At 47.7% G+C, this 13,290-nt stretch overlaps 2 protein-coding genes across 2 annotated transcripts in view; one reads left to right on the plus strand and one right to left on the minus strand.

Moving 5' to 3' along the window:
• The first annotated feature begins 781 nt into the window (after window positions 1-781).
• On the plus strand, window positions 782-8,803 carry CALML6 (calmodulin like 6). The gene is made up of 5 exons (XM_084822224.1): window positions 782-840; window positions 5,123-5,297; window positions 6,053-6,197; window positions 6,622-6,722; window positions 8,260-8,803. The coding sequence occupies exons 1-5, from the start codon at window positions 838-840 to the stop codon at window positions 8,301-8,303; spliced, it is 468 nt and encodes a 155-aa protein (XP_084678350.1). The 5' UTR covers window positions 782-837; the 3' UTR covers window positions 8,304-8,803.
• A 3,442-nt stretch (window positions 8,804-12,245) lies between these two features.
• The window catches only part of TMEM52 (transmembrane protein 52), a 16,996-nt gene continuing 15,951 nt past the window's right edge, over window positions 12,246-13,290 (minus strand). The window contains exon 5 of the mRNA XM_084822067.1: window positions 12,246-13,290. This exon is cut by the window's right edge and continues 89 nt beyond it. Within this exon, the coding sequence (XP_084678193.1) occupies window positions 13,054-13,290 (237 nt within the window). The 3' untranslated portion in view covers window positions 12,246-13,053.

Below are 13,290 nucleotides of genomic sequence, written 5' to 3' on the forward strand. Positions count from 1 at the left end.
GGCCCTCCCAGAGAGGGCAGGTTGAGAGGCCGCAACAGCAAGCAAGAGGAGGAGAAACGGCAGGACGAGGAGGTGCCCAGGAGCCCCTAGGACTCAGCAAATGCCCAACAGTGCTCTGATCAAGCTCGTGGGCCCTGCACGCCGCTTCCGTCAAGCAAGACAATACAAAGGGCCACCATATTCCTTACCCCCAACCAGAAATTAAGCCGGACAATGCATTGCTATACATGTTTACTCATACATGCTACTGAATTCAATGGCACTTACTCCCAGGTAAACGGGTATAGGATCAAGGCCTTAGCCAGTGTAACTATACTGGCTTCTATTCATCCTTCACCTCCTCTCCTTTCTCTTCCCTCTCTTATCAAATGTATATTGTATGCTCCAAGGGGGCAGGGATCTGTTATGGTGGTTTTGCTTATCTGGCATATGTCAGGTCTTTACAAACAAATCAAAGAGCAAGAAAAGGAAGAGGGAATAGACAAAGAAAACAGACCTTGGCCACCCCAGTAACCACACAGATCATATGTACAATCGCAGTGAAGCATATACACCCCTGATATTAACCAAGTGAATTATGGATCTCTCTCTGTCTCTCTCCCTGATATTATCCAGGATGTGGCAGGTGCTGTAAGTAAGTAAGATTCTGCCAGAAATAGGCTCTCCACCTTCACTTCCATAAAAGGTGGCCAAGATTTCTGTTCCCCTGGGGTCTTGAGCTCTCCCTTCCTAGCTGTAAAAGTGAGTGACTTCACCCTCTTTCCTACGCTCGTAGCCCATTCCATCCCCACCAAGCTTAAGAACATCTTCTCAAACCAGCCGGAGCACAACAAGAAAATGGTGAGTCTTTCTTGTCTTGAAGTGTTGCAATTTGTTATGCTTTCAGATCTGGAGGTTTCTCTCTCCCTCTCTCATCCCTATTGCAAATAGATGGATAGAAAAGTCTATTTCTGGTCTGTGTGTCAGTTTCGCATGTGTTCAGTCAGAAACCTGTTCTGTCCCATTTCCGCATCAATCTGCATTTCTTTTTTTAAAAACCTATGAGCATTTGCATTAAAATATGTATATTTGAAGATACTTTATCCCAAAATGCACATTTTTTGTATGCATTTTATCCTAAAAATATGCATTTTATATACATTTCTTCCCCACTTTTTTGAGCCAAGAACCAAAAATTTGGAGAAGCATGAAACCTGAAGGATTACTGCATACTGATCCATGTATGGGAAGTACAAATTAGGCTGCAGACAAAATGAATTCCTTTAGTACCCTCAGTGTTGATGGAGTGAAGTCTGCAACCCCTCTCTCTTAATCCTAGAACTTGGGTTCACCCAAGGAAGTTGATTTTGCAGTAAATTCAAGAATTTGAATTTACCAGGTAACTCCCCTTGATGCCTTTAGAACCAGTATTAGGCACACTTGTGGGGCGGCCGTGGGGGGGTGGGTGGGGTTGGATTTGTTCTTCTCAATGGGTTTTTGCCATCATTGCTAAATGGAACTTCCATGTAGAGAGATAGTATACCTCTGGATAGCATCACCATCATACCTTTTGAACACACTGTTGGAAAATTTATTTTAGGTATTTCTATGAAGTTTGTAGGTAGATCTCCCAAATCCTGGACTACATAGATTTTTGTTGGTCTGATCCAGCAAATAAATTCTTAGATATCATTCAAATAGTTTCCAGAACAATGTGACAAAACATTGCCCTGTAACTTTACACCCTAACAGGAGTGTTCTGGTTCAATGTTCTGTCCTCTTCCAGGATCCTATAACCTGCAAAGGTCTCAATTCACTCTCCCCACACCCTTTCCCTTTATATGTATGCATGCATTTGGAAATCATACTTCCGCAAATCTCAGGGTCACCCAAGCATGCTGTTGCCTCCATCGTGTTTCCCAGGAGCCCCATTTTGGCTCCACTCCTATCAAGACTCACCACCTGAGTTTGCTATTAGAGGGACTGATAAGACTTTTCAGCTGGGCAGCTCTCCACGTGGTAGGCAGGACTTTATTTATTTCATTTTCTTATCACCCAATAGCCGAGGCTCTCTGGGCAGTTCACAAAATGAAAACCACAAGAATACAACCAAAAATACAATAAAAATATAATAGATTAAAGCTACAAGATAAAAATACAACCACAGTAAAACCTAGCAGCAGTGCAGATATTTAAAATGCAGTAGCAGATTTAAGACAGCAGAGCTGAAAAACTGAAATGTCAAAATGCTAAAAATGCCTGGAAAAATAAAAAGGTCTTCACCTGGCTTTGGAAAGAGTACAACGCAGGCACCAGGCAAACCTCTCTAGGGAGTTCCTTCCAGAACTATAATCAACTTCTGGGCGTCAGCACTGAAAGGGATCCCAAAACACAGCTTCCGCATTAGCCTGGTGAAACTCCTACTGCCACCGCTCATAAACCAAAACCCTTGTGCTGCAAAAGATGTATTCCTCAGAGAGGAAGAAGTATAGAAGGCATAGATCTGGTCATACATTAGGAAGGAGAACTTCTGCCCTGATCTTGGGATATTTACTACTTTGCTATGGCCATTATTTCCTTGCTGCACCCTTCCCTACTGCTGGAACCCTGCCATGACTGGTTCCTTCTGTCTTGGAGCACTTGATCAAAAACTCACCTATTCGCATGCTGGAAGTGACTTCGTACCTCCCTCCCTTGCACAGCTCACCTTACGCTGTTTGTACGCCTTAGGGCAGAAACTGTGCCTTCTATTTTGCTTTCTGTACTTGGCTTCATTTATATAACTGGTACAGCAGCACAGGATATTTCCCTGTTTTGTTTTTCAGGATGAAAAGACGGCTTTTGGGAAGGGAATATTTCCTACACACACATACCCCTTATCGTTTAGTACAGTTGACCCCTGTGTGAACAGATTGCTGGACTAGATGGACCTTGGTTTGATCCAACACGGCTCTTAACTGCATTTTAATGCATTTTCTCTTTGTTTTTAAACAGGGTTGTTCTATTTGTGCATTTGTTAGTTTCCGTAACTGCCCTAACAGTTTCACTGGAAGGCGGTCTATACATCTTTTCAATAAACAGACGAGAAAATATGCTGGAGATCGTTTTCCCAGAAAGTGAAAGCAGGAAGGATGCCTGCAAAGGGCGACTTAGATGGGTGCAACTTCCCACCCCCCATATTCAGCAGAGATCACTTGCAGTTATACACTGGAAACTTTCAACCCCCCTCAAAAAACAACGACCCACAAAGTTAGTCGGTGATGACAAATTCATTTTGGGCGGATAGAGGAGGACGAGGGAGGATACAGGATCCTGGGCTGGGCAACACTGCCCTCTAGTGCCAGCCACTGGTTTGAATGTGAAAGTGGCCCATTTCCATGGAAAACAAGGTTTTGTCCTCACAGCAGCCCTGTAAGGTTGGTGAGTGTGAGAGACAGCCATCCACGGAATTTCACGGCTGTGAAGAACTGAGCCCAGGTCTTCCTAGCCCAAGCTCAGCCCTATACAACAGGGCTGTCGAACCTCTTTCATCCAAGGGCTAAATTCAATTTTTGGAGATGTGGGGCGGGGGAGGATTCCAGTGGTGGGTGGGGCTGAATGCAAAACGGGGCGGAGCCGAGGGCAAGGGGGTGGAGCCAAGGGCAAAACCTTCCCAAGATCCGGCCGGTTCTGTTGAATCACACACAAGGCCCCAGATAATGTATCACTCTGGGGCACTGCGGGTAATTAGAATGGTGGACAGCTCGCAACCACCCACCGCAGATTAGCACAGCTGCTGCTTGCTGCTGTTGTCCCCACTCTCAAGTAAGCCTGCAAGGGGGGGACACTTTATGTGGGCCAGAGAGCACTTCACCAGGGGGGCCCCTCAAACCTGGAGTCAGCCCTGAACTGGCTTTGTAATCAGTGTATCAACTGAAACAAGGGTATAGAACCTCAGGCCCCGAGACCAAATCCAGCCTGCTGAGGTTTCCAATCTGGCCCTCTGGGTTTCCCCCAGTCCCACCTCTTTTCCCCTGACCACCGCTCTTGTGGTGGTACCCCTGGCTTTTGTGCAGTTTTTTCCCCCATTCTAAAAGGTTGAAACCCCTCTCCTAAGGCTTAATGACTGGCAGGAAAAGTCTTAAACTACAGTATGCTGCTATTTTGGCCACACCCCTTTTCTTCACCCACCACTGGAATGTGGCCCCCCAGAACTTCTCCAAAATGCTTTCGGCTTCTCCCCTCGGGCTGAAAGAAATTCACCTTCCTTGAACTAAAGCCACAGTTGATGAATTGGGAGGTGGGGGCAATTTTAATCAGGGGATCTGAAAGTTAAGTTACTTTTGTTTTTTAAAAAATAATAACAAAACCAGCGGGGACCCGCGACAAAAAGTTGCAACTTACAGGAGTAGTCTCATTCAGGACTCCAGAGGCATTGTTGTGTTGTTGGGAGTCTGTGCGGGGAGGGACATTGCAGAATGTAAGCCCCCCACCCTGCAATCAGGGTTACTGATGGGAATTATTTGGTAGCGATGCCTCCTGTTCGAAAGGCAGTTTAGCTGAAGAAAAATAAAAAGGCAAAACAGAACGAGCGTTTACCAGTCCCACACGCACACAGGGCTCTCTCAGCACATTAAAGGGAGACCCTACCCTTCTTCAGTGGAAGAAAACGGTTTACTCACAAACATGCTTGCATATACAATGCAGGAACAGCCTGGAGTTTCAAAAAGCAGTTTGTTCAGTCTATGTTGTGTTCCGTTACACAGGCAGAAGTGAGAGAGCAAACACGTGTCCTCCCAATGGTGGAGGTCAGAGAGAGAGAGAGAGAGAGAGAGAGAGAGAGGAAGGAAGGAAGGAAGGAAGGAAGGGGAGGAGAAAACGGAAGAAATCACAGGAAACCACACTGTAGGCTATAGAGATCCTGAGGCTTGCTGTGGTCAAAATCCCCATGAACTAACTAACTTCAACACTGCCCCCTTCCAGTAACTTGCAGACAGGGTTGCAATAGTCCCAACGGTTACTTGCCTTTTTTCTGAAGTCAAAAGCCCCAATCTCCACTGCTTTTCCCTCGCAGGGAAGGAGCTCTAGCCTGCCCCACGATCAAGTTGGTTCCCTCAGTTCTCTGCCCCTCTGTTCCCATCTTGTGCATTCCCTTCTTCCGCAGACGGGAACGCTGATGCCAGAGCAGATCACGGAGTACAAGGGCATCTTCGAGATGTTTGACGAAGAGGGGAACGGCTTAGTGAAAACGAGCGAGCTGGAAAAGCTAATGAGCTTGATCGGCATCAACCCCACCAAGAGAGAACTGGTGACCATGGCAAAAGACGTTGACAAAGACAGTAAGGACAGGCTCCCCTTGAAGAGGAGCCCTTCAAAGCAGGCGTGACAGCGGGGAAACTGAGTCTAAATTATATTCAGGGCATTTATGAAAAAAACATTTCCTTGTACCTAACATGGAAGTGCCCAGATCTAATGAGCTTTACTGTAACCAGTAAGATTAATTAGGACTCTTATCTTTTAAAAAGACCTGGGAGTAAGGCCCGTTGAGCGCTGTGGAACTTACTTCTGAGTAGACATGCACAGGGTTGCCATAATTACTCCATCTCTGGTCTACAGGGGGAAAATGCAGAAAAATCATTCAGAAACAGATCTTATAAGAACAACCCCCCCCCCCCCATACGCCTGTACTTGCTTGTGCTCGTTGAGCTTTGCTACATGAGGCTTTTAACCCGCCACTTTACCAAGGCTTCTGCTTCCGGATTCTTTGTGGGATTAAGATCGTCTCCTTTACTCATTTTTTTCCGGGTTTTTTCTTTATCTGCCTTTCTATATGTTCCATTACACAATCACTAGCTGGTGCTGTGATATAGCAGAATTGCAGAAATACATGAGGGCTTCATGCCGCCATTCAGAGAAATACCAGACTTTCCTTGTTTGGGGCGGGGGGGGGGAAGCTATACTGGTTGCAAACAATGGGAGAGGCCCTGTAGGATGACGGTGTTGCGTAAAGCACTCACAAACTACTGTGAGCGAGGAATCACAAGCACACAATACATTCCTTGTGTAGAAATGCTTTTTCTCTCTCTTCCCACAGATAAAGGCACCTTCAACTGTGATGGGTTTCTGGTATTGATGGGCATTTACCACGAAAAGGCAAAGAACCAAGACGAAGAGCTAAGAGCGGCCTTCAAGGTCTTTGATAAAGAACACAAAGGCTACATTGAGTGGAATACGCTGAAGTAAGCAAGACATCGTCAATATATCAACGTCTGGAGTGGCGGCAGGGTCATCACCAGGACTCCATTTGAGTTTGCTACCCAGCCTCCACTCTGAATAGATCAGAGAAATGCATGATCTATCAGAAGCGCTTCACTAGGAGAGTTAAGCAAATCAGTGGAGGCTGGTGGCTCTGATGTCAGTGGGGCGGTGAATGCATTCTGGGTTTCAGTCAGAACTCTAAAGGAGCTATCCAAGGTGCTTCTGCACCTTGGATACCTCCTTTAGAGTTCTGACTGGTTCTGACTGAAACCTGGAGCGCATTCACCGCCCCCCTGACATCGGAGCCACCGGTGAAACAAAGCCTCCATGTTCAGATGTAGCATAGCAGACAACAGTAGAAGATTCCTGCTTTGTGCCCTACCATGGTCTCTGCCTTCCTTCCAGGTACGTGCTGATGAATGCTGGAGAACCACTGAACGAACAGGAAGCTGAGCTCATGATGAAAGAAGCCGATAAGGATGGGGACGGGACCATCGACTACGAAGGTACCAGAAAGGGAATTCTGCCAAGGGGTGCCCTCGGCAAATAGGTTGAGCAATGCAAGCATGCATCAAGGGTGCCAGGAAGCTGTATTTAAGTGGAAAGCACAGACTAGGGTCAGTTCCAGATGGTGAAAGATTGCATCATTCTCTGGTTAAGAATGCAAGAAAAAGCCATGCTGATGTGCTGAAAGTGTTTTTAAACTTTGAGTATGTTGAGTTCTCAGGACTGAACATCAGGAAAAACTTCCTGACTGTTAGAGCAGTATGACAATGAAACCCATTCCCTAGGGAGGTGGTGGGCTCTCCCACGCTGGAGGCGTTCAAGATGAGGCTGGACAGCCACCTGTCCGGGATGCTTTGACTTGGATTCCTGCATTGAGCAGGGGGTTGGACTCGATGGTCTTGTAGGCCCCTTCCAGCCCTACTCTTCTGTGATTCTATGAAAACAAACTAGATCTTGTGAGCCTGACATCTGGCTACACCAGGTGGTGTAGCTCACAGGTATATACTGTTGCTGGGAAAATCTATCCATTCCCCACCCACCCCAGCCCGTGGGAGCTGGTGACTCCAATGCCAGTCGGGCAGTGAATCCACTCCGGGTTTCAGACAGAACTCTAAAGGAGCTATTCGAGGTGCTCCAGGTTCTGACTGAAGCCCAGAGAGGATGCACCTCCCCACTCACATTGGAGCCACCAGCCTACACTGACCCCAGCTGCTGTGAGGATTACAGGTAAGCTCAGAGGGAACAGGGAAGTCTGAGGGGAGTGACAGATGACATAATTGCCCGTTAATTAGAAAGTCTCAGCACTTCAACAGCATGAACCCTGGCTCTCCAACTACACCCAGGGATGTTGGAGGAATCCGCAACGGAACTAAATGAAAATCCATGATTTTCATGGATCCCACAGCGGACTGACTTTCCCCCATTGGGCAGGTTCCCTGGATTTGCAAACCAATTTTCTAACTTTCCCAAATTTGCAGCAATTTCCTCATAGGAAAATACACTAACAGTTTTTTTAAAAATGGCCCAAAATGTGCATTTCCCCACATAGGTTAAAGCATGAAAATGTGTATTTTTGCATACGTGAAAATGTGCAATTGCAGATTTGCACAAATTCAGAAACAAAAATCCAGATTCTGTCAGTGGGCGGATGACGGAATGGAAGCTGCCCAACAATTCGCGAAACAGAGACACAACGGATTTTACAACAGTCCATACGTCCCTAGCTACACTTTTCCTAAACAACTTTCCAATAGAAGGTTTGATTTTGCAGATTCAGTCTATACAGTAAGAACCATTGCACCTCCTTAGATCTTTCAGCAGATGGCAGTAAAAGTCACCATTCGATTTCTAATTTTTTTAAAAAAAATTGCGAAGTGTTACTTTGTTTGGCTACTTTTGGGGATGTGCTTTCCTTTCACAGACTCTTGCAAAGACCTAATGACAACAGTTTTAGGGAGAAAAGAAGGAAAGAAAAGGTGTTTGGGAGAAAGATAATTGATTCTACCTTCTTGGTCTGTATTTGTTCCACCCCACCAGAGTTCGTGGCAATGATGACTGGCGAATCCTTTAAACTGACTTAGAAAGGCACATTGGAAGAAAGGCCACCATTGGCAACCAGGGTGCTCTCTAGACACCTCCCTCCGCACCCCTACCGTTTTACTCCTTGCAACGCCAATCAACAAAATGAGCATGAGAAAACAAAGATGACTGGAGAGAAAATAAAATATTGGTCGACAAAGCTCAGCATCCCTTCAGGAAGAAGTTGTGAGCCAAGCGACATGAGGAAAAGCTCGACTTAGCCTGTATCTACAATACGGATGTAAACTGGTATCTACAATACGGATGTAAACTGGTTTTAAAGAGTCCTCAAGGCCAGGCTAAACTTATTCAAGAGAGAATTCTCACACAACTACTTTTCCCGGGATTCTTTAGGAGAAGCCCTCACTGTTCCAACTGGTACCCAAGCTGGTAGCATGGAAAGTAGGTGTGTGGCCAAGTCAGCATTTCGGGCAAACCAGAGCTGGAAATTGGACCGTTTACTCTGGTTTCTGAGTCATATTAATAAAAGTTTCACAAACTGAACTTTTTCTTCCTCCCCCCCCCCCATGTAGTTTTCTAAGAGGAAACTTGTGGGGAAACTTTTTTAGTCCAAAGAGTGAATTCCAGTATTGAAATGGCATCAGGGGGGAGTGGGGGGAATTCCAGCTGTGTATGGAGCCAAAGACAGGGTGGGCAGGGCCAAATATGATTCCTACCCATCTTAAGCCCACATAGAAGCAAGCAGGACAAATCAAAAGAGTAAACAGGACTGAGGGCTTCACCACACAAAACTAAAATCCCACACCCTTATCAGAGCTTCTGTTTCCAGATTCTTTGTGGGATTAGGCTCAGCTCCTTTACATGGGCTGACACAGGCTATTTTTTCCAGGCTGTTTCTCAGCAAGTTCTATACGTTTCATTTTACAGCCACTGGATGGTGCTGTGGGTATAAGTGGAACTGCACAATTTCATACGGCCATTACAGCGGATTAATGTTTATTACTGCATTATCCATGGGAGACACCCTGGAGGCTTACGTTGTGTAAAGGACCTGCAAACTTCCATGAGTGACCAATCACGGGTGTGCAATAAAAGGCCTGTGTAGAAATGCTCTGCATCACTCAGCAGTTTCCACCCCAAGCCCTGCCCCATCTTGCCTGCAGGGAAAACCACTGAATTTCAGCTTTGCTGAGCACTGAGAAAGGGAGTCTTCTCAGAGAGAAGAGCTTTTCCTCATTAGGAGAGGGGATGTGCCTCAGGGAGGAAGCTGGAAGGCTGGAGGGGGAATTCCTGCATGCTGGATCTGGCCCACCGTCCAGAAGTTCCCCATCATTGCAAGAAATCATGTGAAGAACACGTGCATGGCAGCACAGTGGAAAAGGGGAGTTAACAAGGGGGCAAAAACAGACTGAAAGATTGGCCGGGAGGTTCCCCAACACCTGGCATGCACATCCATGAACATCACTTGATGACTTGCTGTTTAATGCGTGAAATGACTCCACCTGAGACCTTTAGCAAGTCAGAACTTTGGGCCATCTGTACCAGGACAGCCCTCCAGCTGTACAACTGCCAGTGGAGGCTGGTGGCTCCAGTGTCAGTGGGGTAGTGAATCAGCTCCAGGTTTCAGCCAGAACGCAAAAGGACTGCAAAGCACCCTGGATAGCTCTTTTAGAGTTCTGACTGGTTCTGGCTGGGGCACTGCCCCACTGATATTGGAGTCACCAGCCTCCACTGACAATTCCCATCAGCTCTCATGATTGGGTATACTGGCCAATGGGGCTTATGGGAGTTATAGGCCAAAACCAGTGTAGGGCTACAAGTTGCCCACCCCTGATCTACGCTGTTCCTGAAGGTGGCTCTGCAGGGTTTCAGGCAGGTCTCTTCCCCAGCCTTCCCTGGAGCTGACCGGGATTGAACCTGGGACCTTTTGCATGCAAAGCAGGGCCTCTACCACTGAGCTACAGGCCCCAGTCTGAAGGTACATTGGAAGCTGCTTAATACCAAGCCCATCGGTCCATCCAGCTCAGTTACCGCCTGTACTGACTGGCGACAGCAACAGCAGCTCTCTACAATTGCAAGCAGACATTTTTAACTCGAGCTGGGGGGGATGGCAAACTCTCCTGCCAGAACACAGAATGGGCCAAGCTAGGAAGATTCCAAGGGCTGGCATTTGATGGATCATGGCTCCAAAACCAGTGGATGCTGGAGGCTCTGATTTCGGTGGGGCTGTGCATCCATTCTTGGTTTCAGTCAGAACTCTAAAGGAGCCATCCAAGGCACTGAACCCAGTCTGGGGCTAGGGTTCAGTACCTTGGATGGCTCCTTCAGAGTTCTGGCTGGTTCTGACTGAAACCCAGAATGGATGCACAGCCCCACCGAAATTGGAACCACCAGACTCCACCGTCCCCAAAACATGCAAATCAGCACTTGATGCTGCCATCAACAAGCCACGCACAGCCATAATGAATGCAGAAACAAGTGATAGGAAAGAACTTTGCTGGAGACCCTGGAATAATGCTGCTACCACCATGAGATGAACCCATCGTCTGCCCTGGTGTAAGGCAGCTTCCTATGGTCATGTAGGCTGAGAACGATAAATCATAGGGTTGGAAGGGGCCTACAGGACCATCAAGTCCAACCCCTTGCGCAATGCAGGAAGCCTGATTCCCAGGCGTTCTCCCATCCAAGGACCAACCAGGGCTGATCCTGCTTAGCTTCCGAGATCAGACGAGATTGGGCGCATCCAGCCCTTTGAGAGATGCAGGCCAACACATCTGGAGAACACCAGGTTGGGGAAGGGCTGGAGTCAACTGTCATGGGCTAGATGGAAAAATGCTCCTAACGTGTGTCTGAATTGACTTCAAGAAGCAGTGGATCCAAAACTACACTCCAGTAGCTACTTTTTAAGTAAAACTTCATGTGAAAGAAGATCCTGTCACAGGTTTCTTCTGTGCCACGAGCCACTACGTGCTCTGAAATATGGGAAAGAAGAACATCAGGATGGAATAATAAATGTAGAAGTGATCCTTAAATGCTACATCCTGCTCCGCATTTTACATCTATACAAGCATAGAACAACCCATTCGCTTTTGGTTACACCACTATGGGGCATGGAAATACATTTCCCATAAGGCACCTCTCCCAACCTGGGCCCCTCCTCCAGATGTGTTGGGCTGCTGGAGAGCTGAAAGGGGAAAGACTCTCCCAAGGAGGGTGTGAGGAGCGCAAGTAGACGGTTGCCGTTTCAGCACCTCCGAGCACTGGGAAATACCAGAAGGGGGTTTTGTTTGAACGGACCTGACCAACTGCTGACAGCACTGGAAACCCCCTTCGTTTGCTTCGGAAGGATGAACAGTATGAAGGACCAGCAGGGCCCCACACTTTGAAAAAGGCAACGGAAGACTCAGACAGGAGGGAGAAACGGGTGAGAGTCACCGACCAGCACGGACCAGCTTAAAGGTGACTGGTGCTGTGCTTCGATGTTGGCATTGCTGTTCAATTTCCTCAAAACACCTGAAACGGAAGGGAAGGACACTGGTGGAGGGGTACATTTTGAAGGGGTGGTGCTCATCACGGCAGGGCCGATAGCTGCACCACCCCTCCCCCCCCCGGCATCCAGAAATAGAGGGAACAATAAGGTTAGAAACCACCGTTGTTGAACGATGAAAGCAGTCATTCGCCCCTAACCACAGGCTGAGAGATGATCACTCATGCAGATTATCACAATCACGTGCCTGGGACAACAAAATGTTGCAGCGTGAAGTGCTTCTGTTCAGATACTCCCTTCCCCTCCTCCTAGTTTTCTGTCAATCAATCAGCATTCCAGGGCCACTTTTTTCTAACAATTTCTTTGGGTTTCTGCAACCCTCATGGGGGTGCCCCAAACCTGCCGACCCCGCCCCCTAGCTGGATTTTTTTCCCACCAGTTCCTTCCTCCTTGGCAGCAGTGTGTGGCATTCCCCGAAATCCACAGTAGACACATTAGTATTCCAACATATATTTACATTTTAAACTGGGCACAGCAGTTCCTTTTTGAGGGGAATTTAGATGTGGCGGGGAGGTTGCTTACAAATCGATTGGGCCTTGCAACAAGCACAATAATATCATTACTACTACATCATACCCGCCTCCCACCCCACCCCCCAAACCCCATCCTATCTATAGACACAACAGAGAGCATTAAACACGACCTTTGGATCAAAGGCCAATCGTCGTTACATAGCAACGAATCCAGGATTTCAGCAATTTGCTGGATAGTTCAGTCTTCTCAGAAGAAGGAGCCATGAATTCGTAGTCGGTCCCGTTTTCGCCTCGCTGCGAGAGTAACAGCTCATTTCAGTGGCTGCTCAGGTCCAACGCTTGGCCATTTCCTTTTGCCTCAGCCACAGACAGTCCTCATGAAGCAACTCCCCGTTCCTTCCCCGCCACCCCTGTTGCCGTGTAAGTCCAGAGCATCGTTTTTCACATCGCATAATGAGGGCCCTGACCCCAACCATCTCTCCCCGCCGGAGAGTATTATTTTTAACCCATCGATTCATTTGGTACCCTTGACACGTCAACGGGAAGTTATCTCAAACCACAGAAGGCATCCTTTCCGTACAACGGATTGCTGCTATGGGCCAGACAACTGGGTCTCTCTGTCTCTCTCTGTGTTCAGGCCAACCAAGTCTATCTTGCCCACAGTACTTCATTTTGTGTTCTCTTCTCCACCCTGAAAATGGGGCTGCTACGGCTGCAGCTGCCCTGGTGTGGAAGCTTCCAGAACCCCCGAGCACCCTGAAAATGGGGCTGCTACGGCTGCGGCTGCCCTGGTGTGGAAGCTTCCAGAACCCCCGAGCTTTCTTGTACCGCCTCAGGACTGCTGCCCGACGACTCGGGCAGCGCTGGAGATGGATTTGGTTCCTGGGGGCCTGCTGGTGCAGAAGCGGTGTCACCCAGTTTCTGGCCTACAAACGGTGTCTCGAGGCAGGGCTTGGCCATCCTGACGGCCTCATCGTAAGATGGCGGCATGTCTATGGCATAGAGGCT

The sequence above is a fragment of the Heloderma suspectum genome, chromosome 15 (genome assembly GCF_057233095.1).
Source record: "Heloderma suspectum isolate Gila_16-S chromosome 15, 16-S_ref, whole genome shotgun sequence".
NCBI lineage: Eukaryota > Metazoa > Chordata > Lepidosauria > Squamata > Helodermatidae > Heloderma > Heloderma suspectum.

What these genes read in the sequence shown, in the direction of transcription:
- CALML6 (XM_084822224.1), top strand. An exon ending in AAAAGACGTTGACAAAGACA is followed by an intron (nt 5,298 to 6,052) that starts GTAAGGACAGGC and finishes CTCTTCCCACAG; the next exon opens with ATAAAGGCACCTTCAACTGT. An exon ending in CGGGACCATCGACTACGAAG is followed by an intron (nt 6,723 to 8,259) that starts GTACCAGAAAGG and finishes CCACCCCACCAG; the next exon opens with AGTTCGTGGCAATGATGACT.